This window comes from Coregonus lavaretus, assembly GCF_964263955.1.
Source record: "Coregonus lavaretus genome assembly, chromosome: 1".
Lineage (NCBI taxonomy): Eukaryota > Metazoa > Chordata > Actinopteri > Salmoniformes > Salmonidae > Coregonus > Coregonus lavaretus.
Genome location: NC_139988.1, coordinates 13,276,526 through 13,293,598, shown reverse-complemented (window position 1 = coordinate 13,293,598; position 17,073 = coordinate 13,276,526). Strand labels below are relative to the sequence as shown.

Sequence of the window (17,073 nt, the reverse complement as noted above, 5' to 3'; positions counted from 1 at the left end):
AGCATACTGAAATTTCAAACTGAAATTCCAATTCTCCTCATTGGAATTGACCCAAACCATGAGTGACATAAGTAGGACTTGGCCTCTGGGACCCAACGCACCGAAGGGGGCGGAGAGCCTCTCCCGATCAGAGGAACGTTCTCGTACCGCGGGTTCCCCCCGAACAACGCTGACTGGTTCCTGAAGAGGGAGAAAGAGAGGGGGAGAGAGAGAAAGCGTCTGCTAAACAAACATTCCGAATCACCAAACAACCAGCCAAAGCACAATAACATATCACTCTGGGCCAGTATGCCCTCTTAGCGATCATGATCATTACAGTTTACAGTTAGCTTTACTTTAGTTTCAGTATGTTCATACGTATAGCACACTAGACTGTGCATTGCTATACAGTCAACTCCAGGCCAGGGCTGGACTCACATGTACTCTGAGACGGGTGCGTTAGACACATCCTGGGCAGTCTGGACAGCAGGCGGGTGGAGGCTGCTCTGGCTCCCCACACTGCTGCTGTAGCTGCAGAAGCTGTGCATGTTGGTGGCATGGTTGGGGTTGTGGGTCGTCATGCGTCTGGGCTGAGGGTTAAACGGGTCACCCTCGTCTATATCGTCATAATCACGCTCCCTGGAGCGAAGAGAAAGGGTGGAGGTCAGCGACATAGATGATTTAGTGACTTGGTAAGGAGTACATACAGTATAAACACAACGGATGTACACACTATGCTTATATATATATATATATATATATATATATATATATATATATATATATATATATATATATATATATATATATATATACACATACTCTGGTTCTATATATATACTCTGGTTCTATGTATATAATCTGGTTCTATATGTATACACTGGTTTTATATATATATATACACATTGCTTCTATATATACTGTGACACTCTGGCTCCAGGACTTTTGTATTTGAGCCAGGGTGTATTGTGTTTTGTTGGGTTTTGGGTGATTTTCTATGGTTGCATTTCTGTCACGTTTATTTCTAGGTTTGGTCATTGACTCCCAATCGGAGGTAACGAGTGTCAGCTGTCGGCTCGTTATCTCTGATTGGGAGCCATATTTATACTGTGTGTTTTCTCTTGGGTGTTGTGGGTTTTTGTTCCAGGTTCAGTATTTTGTCACTGTTGGACTTCACTTTCGTCTTTTGTTTTGTATTGACGTGCTTGTCTAATTAAAGTCATCATGTTCACTCGCAACGCTGCGCCTTGGTCTCCTGTTTTAGACGATCGTGACAGAAAAACCCACCAGAAAAGGACCAAGCAGCGTGTCAAGCGGCAACAGGACCCTGCTCCGAAGGATTCATGGACGCCTATAAAGGATTCTTGGACTTGGGAGGAGATTCTGGATGGAAAGGGTCCTTGGGCACAACCGGGAGAGTATCGCCGCCCTCGTGAAGAGCTGGAGGCAGCTAAAGCCGAGAGGAGGTGGTATGAGGAGGCAGCACGGAGTCGAGGCTGGAAGCCCGTGGGTACTACCCAAAAATTTCTTGGGGGGGGGGCTAAAAGGGAGTGTGGCGAAGTCAGGTAGGAGACCTGCGCCTACTCCCTGGACTTACCGTGGAGAGCGAGAGTACGGGCAGACACCGTGTTACGCAGTAGAGCGCATGGTGTCTCCTGTACGCAGGCATAGCCCGGTTCGACACATTCCAGCTCCACGTATCGGCCGGGCTAGATTGAGCATTGAGCCGGATGTCATGAAGCCGGCCCAACGCATCAGTCCACCAGTGCGTCTTCTCGGGCCGGCGTACATGGCACCAGCCTTACGCATGGTGTTCCCGGTTCGCCCTCATAGGCCGGTGCGGGTTATTCCACCTCCCCGTACTGGTCGGGCGACGGGGAGCATCAACCCGGGTAGGGTTGGGCAGGCTCAGTGCTCAAGGGGGCCAGTAAGCCTGCACGGTCCGGTATTTCCGGCGCCACCTCCCCGCTCCAGCCCAGTACCACCGGTGCCTACACCACGCACTAGGCTTCCTGTAAGTCTGCAGAGCCCTGTGTCTCCTCCACGCACGAGCTGTATGGTGCGTGTCTCCAGCCTTTTCCCACCAGTGCCTACACCACGCACCAAGTCTCCTGTGTGTCCCCCGAGTCCTGTGCGTCCTGTTGCTGCTCTCCGCACTAGGTGTTATGTGAGTCCCCAGGGTCCAGCATGCCCTGTTCCGGCTCTCCGCACTAGGCGTTATGTGAGTCCCCAGGGTCCAGCATGCCCTGTTCCGGCTCTCCGCACTAGGCGTTATGTGAGTCCCCAGGGTCCAGCATGCCCTGTTCCGGCTCTCCGCACTAGGCGTTATGTGAGTCCCCAGGGTCCAGCATGCCCTGTTCCGGCTCTCCGCACTAGGCGTTATGTGCGTTCCCAGGGTCCAGCATGCCCTGTTCCGGCTCTCCGCACTAGGCGTTATGTGCGTTCCCAGGGTCCAGCATGCCCTGTTCCGGCTCTCCGCACTAGGCGTTATGTGAGTCCCCAGGGTCCAGCATGCCCTGTTCCGGCTCTCCGCACTAGGCGTTATGTGAGTCCCCAGGGTCCAGCATGCCCTGTTCCGGCTCTCCGCACTAGGCGTTATGTGAGTCCCCAGGGTCCAGCATGCCCTGTTCCGGCTCTCCGCACTAGGCGTTATGTGCGTTCCCAGGGTCCAGCATGCCCTGTTGCTTCTCCCCGCACTAGCCCTGAGATGCGCGTCCTCAGCCCGGTACCTCCAGTTCCGGCACCACGCTTCAGGCCTACGGTGCGCCTCAGACGGCCAGAGTCTGCCGTCTGCCCAACGGGGCCTGAACTGCCCGTCTGCCCAAAGGCGCTTGAGCCGTCCGCCAGACCGGAGCCGCTAGAGCCTTCTGCCAGACAGGATCAGCCAGAGCCTTCTGCCAGACAGGATCAGCCAGAGCCTTCCGCCAGACAGGATCAGCCAGAGCCTTCCGCCAGACAGGATCAGCCAGAGCCTTCTGCCAGACAGGATCAGCCAGAGCCTTCTGCCAGACAGGATCAGCCAGAGCCTTCCGCCAGACAGGATCAGCCAGAGCCTTCCGCCAGCCATGAGCAGCCAGATCCGTCAGCCGGCCATGAGCAGCCAGATCCTTCAGCCAGCCATGAGCAGCCAGATCCTTCAGCCAGCCATGAGCAGCCAGATCCGTCGGCCAGCCATGAGCAGCCAGATCCGTCGGCCAGCCATGAGCAGCCAGATCCGTCGGCCAGCCATGAGCAGCCAGATCCGTCGGCCATCCATGAGCAGCCAGATCCGTCAGCCATCCATGAGCAGCCAGATCCGTCAGCCAGCCATGAGCAGCCAGATCCTTCAGCCAGCCATGAGCCGTCCAGCCAGGATCCGCCAGAGCCGTCCAGCCAGGATCCGCCAGAGCCAGCCAGCCAGGATCCGCCATTGAGTCCGGTGCTGTCCCTTAGCCCGGTGCTGCCCCTTATCCTGGTGCTGCCCCTTAGTCCGGTACTGCCCCTTAGTCCGGTGCTGCCCCTTAGTCCGGTGCTGCCCTTTAGTCCGGTGCCGCCCCTTAATCCAGTGGGGTTTAGTTGGGGGGTGGTCATGTGGAGGAGGCTACGGAGGCGGGTAGTGACTAAGGTGGGGTGGGGACCACGACCAGGGCCAGAACCGCCACCGTGGACAGACGCCCACCCAGACCCTCCCCTAGACTGTGTGCTGGTGCGCCCGGAGTTCGCACCTTTAGGGGGGGGTACTGTGACACTCTGGCTCCAGGACTTTTGTATTTGAGCCAGGGTGTATTGTGTTTTGTTGGGTTTTGGGTGATTTTCTATGGTTGCATTTCTGTCACGTTTATTTCTAGGTTTGGTCATTGACTCCCAATCGGAGGTAACGAGTGTCAGCTGTCGGCTCGTTATCTCTGATTGGGAGCCATATTTATACTGTGTGTTTTCTCTTGGGTGTTGTGGGTTTTTGTTCCAGGTTCAGTATTTTGTCACTGTTGGACTTCACTTTCGTCTTTTGTTTTGTATTGACGTGCTTGTCTAATTAAAGTAATCATGTTCACTCGCAACGCTGCGCCTTGGTCTCCTGTTTTAGACGATCGTGACATATACACGTATATACTCTGGCTCTATATAAACTCAGCAAAAAAAGAAACGTTCTCTCAGTGTCAACTGCATATATTTTCAGCAAACTTAACATGTGTAAATATTTGTATGAACATAACAAGATTCAACAACTGAGACATAAACTGAGTTCCACAGACATGTGACTAACAGAAATTGAATAATGTGTCCCTGAACAAAGGGAGTGGGGTCAAAATCAAAAGTAACAGTCAGTATCTGCTGCATTAAGTACTGCAGTGCATCTCCTCCTCATGGACTGCACCAGATTTGCCAGTTCTTGCTGTGAGATGTTACCCCACTCTTTTTTATTTATATTTTTTATTTCGCCTTTATTTAACCAGGTAAGCACCTGCAAGTTCCCAGACATTTCTGGGGGGAATGGCCCTAGCCCTCCGATCCAACAGGTCCCAGACGTGCTCAATGGGATTGAGATCCGGGCTCTTCGCAGGCCATGGCAGAACACTGACATTCCTGTCTTGCAGGAAATCACGCACAGAACGAGCAGTATGGCTGGTGGCATTGTCATGCTGGAGGGTCATGTCAGGATGAGCCTGCAGGAAGGGTACCACATGAGGGAGGAGGATGTCTTCCCTGTAACGCACAGCGTTGAGATTGCCTGCAATGACAACAAACTCAGTCTGATGATGCTGTGACACACCGCCCCAGTCCATGACGGACCCTCCACCTCCAAATCGATCCTGCTCCAGAGTACAGGCCTCGGTGTAACGCTCATTCCTTCGACGATAAACGCGAATCCGACCATCACCCCTGGTGAGACAAAACCGCGACTCGTCAGTGAAGAGCACTTTTTGCCAGTCCTGTCTGGTCCAGCGACGGTGGGTTTGTGCCCATAGGCGACGTTGTTGCCGGTGATGTCTGGTGAGGACCTGCCTTACAACAGGCCTACAAGCCCTCAGTCCAGCCTCTCTCAGCCTAATGCGGACAGTCTGAGCACTGATGGAGGGATTGCGCGTTCCTGGTGTAACTCGGGCAGTTGTTGTTGCCATCCTGTAGCTGTCCCGCAGGTGTGATGTTCGGATGTTCCGATCCTGTGCAGGTGTTGCTAAACGTGGTCTGCCACGGCGAGGACGATCAGCTGTCCGTCCTGTCTCCCTGTAGCGCTGTCTTAGGCATCTCACAGTACGGACATTGCAATTTATTGCCCTGGCCACATCTGCAGTCCTCATGCCTCCTTGCAGCATGCCTAAGGCACGTTCATGCAGATGAGCAGGGACCCTGGGCATCTTTCTTTTGGTGTTTTTCAAGTTTTCATAACTGTGACCTTAATTGCCTACCGTCTGTAAGCTGTTAGTGTCTTAACGACCGTTCCACAGGTGCATGTTCATTAATTGTTTATGGTTCATTGAACAAGCATGGGAAACAGTGTTTAACCCTTTACAATGATCTGTGAAGTTATTTGGATTTTTATTATTATTATATATACAGTACCAGTCAAAAGTTTGTCATTCTTTTTTACTATTTTCAACATTGTAGAATAATAGTGAAGCCATCAAAACTATGAAATAACACATATGGAATCATGTAGTAACCAAGAAAATATATTTTATATTTGAGATTCTTCAAATAGCCACCCTTTGCCTTGACGACAGCTTTGCACACTCTTGGCATTCTCTCAACCAGCTTCACCTGGAATGCTTTTCCAACAGTCTTGAAGGAGTTCCCACATATGCTGAGCACTTGTTGGCTGCACTTGTTGGTTTTCTTTAGAAAACAAGGACATTTCTAAGTGACCCCAACGGTAGTGTGTGTGTATATATATATATATATATATACATATATATACACACTACCGTTCAAAAGTTTGGGGTCACTTAGAAATGTCCTTGTTTTCGAAAGAAAAGCAATTTTTTTGTCCATTAAAATAACATCAAATTGATCAGAAAGACAGTGTAGACATTGTTAATGTTGTAAATGGCTATTGTAGCTGGAAACGGCTGTTTTTTTAATGGAATATCTACATAGGCGTACAGAGGCCCATTATCAGCAACCATCAGTCCTGTGTTCCAATGGCACGTTGTGTTTGCTAATATAAGTTGATCATTTTAAAAGGCTAATTGATCATTCGAAAACCCTTTTGCAATTATGTTAGCACAGCTAAAAACTGTTGTGGTGATTAAAGAAGCAATAAAACTGGCCTTCTTGAGACTAGTTCAGTATCTGGAGCATCAGCAATTGTGGGTTCGATTACAGGCTCAAAATGTCTGGAAACAAATAACTTTCTTCTGAAACTTGTCAGTCTATTCTTGTTCTGAGAAATTAAGGCTATTCCATGCGAGAAATTGCCAAGAAACTGAAGATCTCGTACAACGCTGTGTACTACTTACTACCTTCACAGAACAGCGCAAACTGGCTCTAACCAGAATAGAAAGAGGAGTGGGAGGCCCGGTGCACAACTGAGCAAGAGGACAAATACATTAGAGTGTGTAGTTTGAGAAACAGACGCCTCACAGGTCCTCAACTGGCAGCTTCATTAAATAGTACCCGCAAAACACCCGTCTCAACGTCAACAGTGAAGAGGCGACTCCGGGATGATGACTTTCTAGGCAGAGTTGCAAAGAAAAAGCCATATCTGAGACTGGCTAATAAAAAGAAAAGATTAAGATGGGCAAAAGAACACAGACAGTGGACAGAGGAAGATTGGAAAAAAGTGTTATGGACAGACGAATCGAAGTTTGAGGTGTTCGGATCACAAAGAAGAACATTTGTGAGACGCAGACCAAATGAAAAGATGCTGGAGGAGTGCTTGATGCCATCTGTCAAGCATGGTGGAGGCAATGTGATGGTCTGGGGGTGCTTTGGTGGTGGTAAAGTGGGGGATTTGTACAGGGTAAAAGGGATCTTGAAGAAGGAAGGCTATCACTCCATTTTGCAAGCGCCCTGTGGACGGCGCTTGATTGGAGCCAATTTCCTCCTACAACAGGACAATGACCCAAAGCACAGCTTCAAACTACGCAATAACTATTTAGGGAAGAAGCATTCAGCTGGTATTCTGTCTATAATGGAGTGGCCAGCACAGTCACCGGATCTCAAACCTATTGAGCTGTTGTGGGATCAGCTTGACCGTATGGTACGTAAGAAGTGCCCATCAAGCCAATCCAACTTGTGGGAGGTGCTTCAGGAAGCATGGGGTGAAATCTCTTCAGATTACCACAACAAATTGACAACTAGAATGCCAAAGGTCTGCAAGGCTGTAATTGCTGCAAATTGAGGATTTTTTGCCGAAAGCAAAGTTTGAAGGACACAATTATTATTTCTATTAAACATAATTATTTCTAACCTTGTCAATGACTACATTTCCTATGCATTTTGCTATATTTCCTATTAAAACTAATTTCATGTATGTTTTCATGGAAAACAAGGACATTTCTAAGTGACCCCAACGGTTGTGTACATATATATATACACTCCGGTTCTATAAAAGGGTGATAGAGAGAAAGAGAGTGACTGATTCTTACTAGCGCTGGGTTTGCTATTCTCGTGATCATGATTGTGATATGTGGTTGTTTTACCTACTTTAGTTGAATGCATTGATTGTAAACTGCTCTGGATAAGAGTGTCTGCTAAACGACTAACGTTTTTATGTAAATGTCAAATGAAAGACTCAATGGGAGGGCCCCCCCTGACTCCCCCCCCCCTGACCTGCTGGCGATATGTGTCCATGCCCGGGGAATGGCACACAGCATGGCACAGAAGGCACAAATTGCCAGGATGGAGAAGAGGCAGAGGTAGAGCAGGCCCTCTACCCCGTCATAACACACACCGATCAGCGCATCCAGGTAGTCCTACAGCGTGGAGGGAGGAAACACACACACACACACATTAGCAGAGAGAAGACAATGTTCCCAGTCTGTCTGAGACATGTTGTGAAGTAATATACAGTATATATAATATGATATAATAACAATAATAATAAATGCCATTTAGCAGAAGTCATGCAAACATTTGACGCAATCGTGGCCCCGGGAATCAAACCCACAATCCTGGCGTTCCATATGTACAGTTGAAGTCGGAAGTTTAAATACACCTTAGCCAAATACATTTAAACTCAGTTTTCAATTCCTGACATTTAATCCTAGTAAAAATTCCCTGTCTTAGGTCAGTTAGGATCACCACTTTATTTTAAGAATGTGAAATGTCAGAATAATAGTAGAGAGAATGATTTATTTCAGCTTTTATTTATTTCATCACATTCCCAGTGGGTCAGACTCAATTAGTATTTGGTAGCATTGCCTTTAAATTGTTTAACTTGGGTCAAACGTTTCGGTTAGCCTTCCACAAGCTTCCCACAATAAGTTGGGTGAATTTTGGCCCATTCCTCCTGACAGAGCTGGTGTAACTGAGTCAGGTTTGTAGGCCTCCTTGCTCGCACACGCTTTTTCAGTTCTGCCCACAAATGTTCTATAGGATTGAGGTCAGGGCTTTGTGATGGTCACACCAATACCTTGACTTTGTTGTCCTTAAGCCATTTTGCCACAACTTTGGAAGTATGCTTGGGGTCCTTGTCCATTTGGAAGACCCATTTGCGACCAAGCTTTAACTTCCTGACTGACGTCTTGAGATGTTGTTTTAATATATGCACATCATTTTCCTTCCTCATGATGCCATTTATTTTGTGAAGTGCACCAGTCCCTCCTGCAGCAAAGCACCCCCACAGCATGATGCTTCCACCCCCGTGCTTCACGGTTGGGATGGTGTTCTTTGGCTTGCATAACGATGGTCATTATGGCCAAACAGTTCTATTTTTGTTTCATCAGACCAGAGGACTTTTCTCCAAAAAGTATGATCTTTGTCCCCATGTGCAGTTGCAAACCGTAGTCTGGCTTTTTTATGGCAGTTTTGGAGCAGTGGCTTCTTCCTTGCTGAGAGGCCTTTCAGGTTATGTCGATATAGGACTCGTTTTTGTCATGGGCCTCTCACTCCACCGGGTTACCACCTTAATTTTCTTCCACTCTGCTCACCACTCTCTCTACTCAGCCTAACTAGCTCCACCTGTCCCTGCTCTGCTCTGCTCTAATTACTCTGCCAGCTGCGCTGCATTACCCACTACCTCTCCCAGTATTTAAGGCCCTGTCTTTCAGCTCTCCGGTGTCAGATCGTCTGCAAAGCTCACACCCGGAACCTGTTTGCTCGCGCTTCTGGCTCACCCTGGTTTTGTGACCCCGGACCTGCCTGTTTTTTGGATACTCTTCTGCCTCAGGAGATCCAGACCAGCTTCTGCCATTACGACTCCTGACTACTCTTCAATCCCGGTAACTCTGACCAGCCTTCTGCCTTGCTACTACGTATTTTGGATTTCCCTTGAACTGTACTGCTGCCTGGTTTCATTCCGCCCTGTTGTGTCTGTGTCTCCCCCCCCCCAGGACTTCTGGACCACCCACCACCGGCTTCATAGGACGCATCGCTGCCACTGGGGGGGGGCACAGACCCAGCGCATTGGACGGGATCCCTGTTACCCCTGGAGCCTTCATTCACTCCCTACTTCCCTTTTCCCTTAAGTTTAATAAACTTTCTGGTGTGACGCAATTGTGGTCCTCTGGTCGTCTGTCTGAACCGTGACAGTACGATCTGACCATTATGGACTCAGCGCACACTTTCCCCGACATGGAAACCGATGAGCATGAGCAGCAGTTCCAGCAGCAGCAACAACAACTCGCCATGATCATTCAACTCCTCACCAACCTTACCCCAGCCAGTCTGCCCACCAGCCCAGCCCCCGAGTTACCTGCCCCGGTCATTGCAGCCGCTGCTCCGGAACCCAAGATTGGAAACCCCGAGCGGTTCAACGGCGATTCAACCCAGGTCCGGCCATTCCTGACTAGCTGCCGACTTCAGTTCTCCTTGCAGCCAAGGACCTTCGCCACGGAGGGGGCTAAAGTTGGGTATGCCATCACTCACCTGACGGGCCGAGCTCGACTCTGGGGAACAGCAGAGTTCGAACGTCAAACCCCCGCATGTGCAACCTTCGACCTGTTTGCTGAGGAGATGCTGAAGGTGTTTGACCTGGATTCACCCACCGCAGAGGCGTCTCATGAACTGTTCAGTATTCGACAAGGCAGACGTACAGTCGCAGACCATTCCATCGACTTCCGAACCCTGGCTAGACGAAGTTCTTGGAACACACCATCGTTGGTGGACGCGTTCTTCCATAGTTTGGCTGACTATATCAAGGACGAGTTGGTCTCCCATGAACTGCCTTCCACTCTTGATGAAGCCATCGCACTGACTGTCAGGATCGACAGAAGGATACAGACCCGTCGTCGTGAGAGGGGGCGCCAAGGTCCACCTACTACCGGCATTCGGAGAGATCCGACTGGGCTCCTGTCATCTACTGCCACTCACCCAGGTCAGCTTGATCAGTCTGAGCCTATGGAGATTGGGCGAGCCTCCCTCACTCCTGCAGAGCGCCAGCGCCGCTTCACCTCAAACCTCTGCCTCTATTGTGGAGGTGATGGACATCGTGTGGTAACCTGCCCTTTAAAGGGCCGAAGCTCACCGGGCATAGGGGGAGTCCGGTTGAGTTCAATGACCATCCAGTCCTCCGACCGCAAACCCCTGCTGCAAGTTCACCTCCGCCTCTCTGACTCAACTCACACCCTGGCTGCTCTGGTGGATTCTGGCGCCGAAGCCAACATAATGGACATCAAGCTGGCACGCCAACTGGGACTGGAGAACCTCCGTTTGACACCTCCTATTCCTGCCCGGGCACTGGACGGACACTTACTCGGATCGGTCACTCATGTCACGGCCCCGGTCTCGATGGGTCTGTCCGGAAACCATCAAGAAACTATCCAGTTTCACCTGCTCCCCTCTCCAGGCCAACCCCTCATCCTGGGTTACCCATGGCTCCGCCGGCACAACCCTCAGCTCGACTGGGTGACCGGGGTGATCAGGGAGTGGGGAGAGGACTGCCACCGAACCTGCCTGCTTGCTGCCGCACTACCCCCTCGGCCAGTACCTACTAACTCCGCTCCTGACCTCTCCAATGTCCCAGAATGCTACCATGGTCTCAGAGAGGTGTTTAACAAAGCAAGAGCCACATCTCTGCCCCCTCACCGACCGTACGACTGTGCCATCGACCTCCTCCCTGGAACAGCTCCTCCAAGGGGTCGTCTTTATTCGTTGTCTGCTCCTGAAAGAAAGTCCATGGAGGACTACATCAATGGCTCTCTGTCCGCAGGATTAATCCGTTCATCTTCATCTCCTGCTGGTGCTGGCTTCTTCTTTGTGGGGAAGAAGGACGGATCTCTTCGCCCCTGCATCGACTACAGGGGACTCAACGACATCACAGTGAAAAACCGTTACCCTCTGCCTCTGCTCACCTCTGCTTTTGAGTTGCTCCAGGGAGCCACTGTTTTTACCAAGTTGGATCTCAGAAACGCTTACCACCTAGTGCGGATCCGGGAGGGAGATGAATGGAAAACCGCATTCAATACACCAACAGGCCACTACGAGTATCTGGTTATGCCTTTTGGCCTCACCAATGCTCCTGCTGTGTTCCAGGCTCTAGTGAATGATGTACTGCGGGACATGTTAAACAAGTTTGTCTTCGTTTACCTGGATGACATCTTAATCTACTCCAGAAACCTGTCTGAACACACCCGCCATGTCCAGCAAGTCCTTCATCGTCTTCTGGAGAATTCCCTCTACGCCAAGGCAGAGAAATGTGAGTTTCACGTCAAGACAGTGGCCTTCCTGGGGTACATAGTGGCAGAGGGAAGTATCCAAATGGATCCTGCCAAAGTATCAGCAGTCACTTCATGGCCAGTTCCGGAGAACAGAAAGAAGCTGCAACAGTTTCTGGGGTTTGCTAACTTCTATAGGAAGTTTATCCGGAACTACAGTACCGTTGCTGCCCCTCTCACTGCTCTAACCAGCACCAAGCAACCCTTCACCTGGACCCCAGCAGCCGACAAAGCCTTCAGTACCCTCAAGGTGAGGTTCACCTCCGCTCCCATCCTCCAGATGCCTGATGTGGACCGGCAATTCATTGTGGAGGTGGACGCCTCGGATGTGGGAGTTGGTGCTGTGATTTCTCAGTGGGCTGCGGAGGATAGGAAGCTCCATCCCTGTGCCTTTTTCTCACGTCGGTTGTCCCCCTCTGAGTGCAATTACGACATAGGGAACCGTGAGCTGCTGGCTGTGAAGCTTGCCTTGGAGGAGTGGCGTCACTGGCTGGAGGGGTCCACCATTCCATTTCTCGTTTGGACCGATCATAAGAACTTGGAGTACATCCGCACGGCCAAACGGTTGAACTCCAGGCAGTCCCGCTGGGCCCTGTTCTTCACCAGGTTTAATTTCACTCTGTCATACCGGCCTGGATCACGCAACACCAAGCCAGACGCCCTCTCCCGTCAATTCCAGAAGGATGACACCCCCTCCAAGGACCCTGTGTCGATTCTGCCAAGTCCCTGCATCGTTGCAGCTCTGACCTGGGCTGTTGAGGAACAGGTGCTGGAGGCTCTCCGTAACCAGCCAGGTCCCAGCACTTGCCCAGCTGACCGCCTTTTTGTCCCCGAAGACCTGAGGTCCCAGGTCGTTCAGTGGGGACATGACTCCCGCCTAGCTTGTCACCCTGGCTCCACCCGCACTTACAACCTGCTCGCCCAGAGGTTCTGGTGGCCCTCTCTGAGGAAGGATGTACGGGAATTCGTCCAAGCCTGCCCCATCTGCAACCAACACAAGTCGTCCTGCCAGCCCCCAGCCGGATTGCTGCAGCCCCTGCCTGTGCCCAGACGTCCCTGGTCTCACATCGCCCTTGACTTTGTCACGGGGCTGCCCCCTTCAAGTGGCATGACCGTCATTCTCACCATCGTTGACCGTTTCAGCAAGATGGCACACTTCATTCCCCTCCCCAAGCTCCCAACCGCCAAGGAGACCGCCCAGGTGGTCCTGGAACACGTCTTCCGGATCCACGGACTGCCAAAGGATGTAGTTTCTGACCGTGGTCCACAATTCTCCTCCGCTTTTTGGAAGGAGTTCTGTCACCTGCTGGGAGCCACAGTCAGTCTGACTTCCGGATTCCATCCCCAATCCAATGGGCAGTCAGAGCGGGCTAATCAGGAGCTCGAGAAGGCACTGCGATGCATGACTTCACGCAACCCCCACTCCTGGTCGCAGCAATTGACATGGGTGGAGTACGCACACAATTCTCTGACCTGCTCTGCCATCGGTATGTCCCCTTTCCAATGTGTTTATGGATACCAGCCTCCTCTATTTGCCAGCCAGGAGGAGGAGGTTACTTGCCCATCTGCACTTGCTTTTGCCCGTCGATGTCGCCGCACCTGGTCACAAGCCCGAGCCACACTCCTCAGATCCGTTGCCAGCTACACTACCGGGGCCAACCGTCGGAGAATTCCTGCTCCCACCTACCATGTTGGTCAAAGGGTGTGGTTGTCATCGAAGAACCTGCCACTCAGGGTGGAGTCGCAGAAGCTGGCACCTCGGTTCATTGGCCCATTCCCTATCATAAGAGTGATTAGCCCAACTGCTGTCCGGCTCCAACTGCCTAATTCCCTGAGGGTGCACCCCACTTTCCATGTGTCTAAGATTAAGCCCATCCATGAGAGTCCGCTGGTCCCTGCTGCGCCTGGTCCTCCTCCTCCACGGCTCGTCGATGGTGGTCTGGTTTACACCGTCCGCCGCCTGCTTCGGTCCAGACGGAGGGGTAGGGGTCTCCAGTACCTCATTGACTGGGAGGGCTATGGACCTGAGGAAAGGACCTGGGTGCCAGCTAGTCGGATTGTGGATAGGACTCTCATCACCGCTTTCCACCAACGGCATCCTGATCAACCTGCAATCCGTAGGGGCCGCCCCAGAGGGGTCCCTAACCGTCCGGCCCGCTCGGCTTCCTGTCCTGTGCCTGATCCTGTCTCGGGACCTGTCCCATCTCCCGACCACGGCCCTCCGGCTTCCTCCGAGGATGAGGACGTTCACTCGGACCGTTCGGAGGAGTTCTAGCCCTCCTCCGGCTCCCCTCCTCCCGCCCGGCGTGGTGTTGCTCTTGGGACTTCTGGGGCCGTCCCTTGGGGGGGGGGTTCTGTCATGGGCCTCTCACTCCACCGGGTTACCACCTTAATTTTCTTCCACTCTGCTCACCACTCTCTCTACTCAGCCTAACTAGCTCCACCTGTCCCTGCTCTGCTCTGCTCTAATTACTCTGCCAGCTGCGCTGCATTACCCACTACCTCTCCCAGTATTTAAGGCCCTGTCTTTCAGCTCTCCGGTGTCAGATCGTCTGCAAAGCTCACACCCGGAACCTGTTTGCTCGCGCTTCTGGCTCACCCTGGTTTTGTGACCCCGGACCTGCCTGTTTTTTGGATACTCTTCTGCCTCAGGAGATCCAGACCAGCTTCTGCCATTACGACTCCTGACTACTCTTCAATCCCGGTAACTCTGACCAGCCTTCTGCCTTGCTACTACGTATTTTGGATTTCCCTTGAACTGTACTGCTGCCTGGTTTCATTCCGCCCTGTTGTGTCTGTGTCTCCCCCCCCCCAGGACTTCTGGACCACCCACCACCGGCTTCATAGGACGCATCGCTGCCACTGGGGGGGGGCACAGACCCAGCGCATTGGACGGGATCCCTGTTACCCCTGGAGCCTTCATTCACTCCCTACTTCCCTTTTCCCTTAAGTTTAATAAACTTTCTGGTGTGACGCAATTGTGGTCCTCTGGTCGTCTGTCTGAACCGTGACAGTTTTACTGTGGATATAGATACTTTTGTACCTGTTTCCTCCAGCATCTTCACAAGGTCCTTTGCTGTTGTTCTGGGATTGATTTGCACTTTTCGCACCAAAGTACGTTAATCTCTAGGAGACAGAACACGTCTCCTTCCTGAGCGGTATGATGGCTGCGTGGTCCCATGGTGTTTATACTTGCGTACTATTGTTTGTACAGATGAACGTGGTACCTTCAGGCATTTGGAAATTGCTCCCAAGGATGAACCAGACTTGTGGAGGTCTCCATTTTTTTTTCTGAGGTCTTTGCTGATTTCTTTAGATTTTCCCATGATGTCAATCAAGGGGGTACTGAGTTTGAAGGTAGGTCTTGAAATACATCCACAGGTACACCTCCAATTGACTCAAATGACGTCAATTAGCCTATCAGAAGCTTCTAAAGCCATGACATCATGTTCTGGAATTTTCCAAGCTGTTTAAAGGCACAGTCAACTTAGTGTATGTAAACTTCTGACCCACTGGAATTGTGATACTGTGAATTATAAGTGAAATAATCTGTCTGTAAACAATTGTTGGAAAAATTACTTGTGTCATGCACAAAGTAGATGTCCTAACCGACTTGCCAAAACTATAGTTTGTTAACAAGAAATTTGTGGAGTGGTTGAAAAAGGAGTTTTAATGACTCCAACCTAAGTGTATGTAAACTTCAGACTTCAACTGTACTGGGCAGAGTCACTATCCTGTAGAACGCTGATAGTGCTGCCATGCATTGGGATTCAGTAGTGTACTATTGTACCCAACGATGTATACATGTCTGTCTACGTGACTGTACCTTGTTGAGTCCTCTACAGTCCAGCAGGGCAGTTAGCTGGTGGAGGCTAGCCTCTGAGGAGTTGAGTAGGTGCTGAATGCTCAGTAGGTCTCTCTGTGGAGAAAAACAAGCGCAGGATTCAGTACTCATAACATTTAACGCTTACACGGATGGACAGACTATACCACAGGGAAATGAAACACTGACCTCGGCGGTAGGGAAGAGAGGCACAGCGAACTGCAGCAGGCCCTGTATCTGTATCTGCATGGTGGTCAGAGACCTCTGGAAGATGGTCAGAGACTGCAAACACACACACACACAAAACAACATGTCAACTTCTGGGTATTGTAATTATTCATACACTAGTGGGCTTGTCAGTTTAGCTTTTGTTCAGCAGAGGGCGACAAAAGCCCAATCATTAACAGCAAGTCAGTCATCCACCAGAATCTGGTCACTCTGTCTGTGCGCTCCACCCCAGAACAGCCAGTAGACTGGGAACCTCATGAATTTACCCCTAAATCGTATCTAACAAATTTTAAGAGCGTAGGCTGATCCCAGAGCTGATCTTACTTCTGGCTGTAGTGTGAACCTTATGACTCAAACATTTAAATAATCAAACAACATCTAAATCAAAACAGTGTTCCCAACCATTACAAAATAGACTGGGGCAATAAGTGCCCACTGGCATAGACAGTCCTTAATTGAAGCAAGACAGTGAATTACCACAAACCAGTAACCATAGCAGCAGCCATCATTCATCTCCTACCATCTAAAATGTTCATTTTGTCTCGGTAGCATGTCTACGATCCAATAACTCACCTACAGAGCAGTAGTGAGGTACAAGGGCAGGCATAGCAGAAGACACAGTACTGACAGGTTTAGTGCTCTTGAATAGATAATATGTTAAGGTGCTTCAATGTATTAATGTATTACAAAATATACAATGTTGCAATTTACAGGTAGGCTGGAAATACCCAACATCTGGGACACAGGAGTCAGGGAAGTGTGTGTGTCTCAGTGAGCGATCTCTGTTCTTCTGTGCTCAGGTGTGTTCTGACTGAGTTGGTTAACAGACTGGGTAACGCTTGCCTGCACTCTGTTACTGCATTCTATTGATCCTTAGGTTCATGTCTACAAGCACAGAGTATTGATCCTTAGGCTCATGTCTACAAGCACAGAGTATTGATCCTTAGGTTAATGTCTACAAGCACAGAGTATTGATCCTTAGGTTCATGTCTACAAGCACAGAGTATTGATCCTTAGGTTAATGTCTACAAGCACAGAGTATTGATCCTTAGGGGCATGTCTACAATCACAGAGTATTGATCCTTAGGGGCATGTCTACAAGCACAGAGTATTGATCCTTAGGTTCATGTCTACAAGCACAGAGTATTGATCCTTAGGTGTATGTCTACAAGCACATCATAATAGAAGCTGAAGTCCACTGGGTTATGGAGCTAGCTGAGGCTGGAGAGAGAAAGACTACTTCTCACT

The 17,073-nt window shown here is 50.4% G+C and overlaps 1 protein-coding gene across 1 annotated transcript in view; it reads right to left on the bottom strand.

Annotated features, from left to right (window-relative positions):
* Positions 1-17,073, bottom strand: part of LOC311121350 (protein tweety homolog 2-like) — a gene marked incomplete at its 5' end in the record, with an annotated part of 99,808 nt that overhangs the window by 2,689 nt on the left and 80,046 nt on the right. Inside the window, 5 exons of the mRNA XM_084157950.1 lie at positions 102-180; positions 418-618; positions 7,732-7,874; positions 15,601-15,693; positions 15,787-15,879. Coding sequence (XP_084014076.1) covers positions 102-180; positions 418-618; positions 7,732-7,874; positions 15,601-15,693; positions 15,787-15,879 — 609 coding nt within the window. The remainder of the gene's footprint in view (positions 1-101; positions 181-417; positions 619-7,731; positions 7,875-15,600; positions 15,694-15,786; positions 15,880-17,073) is intronic.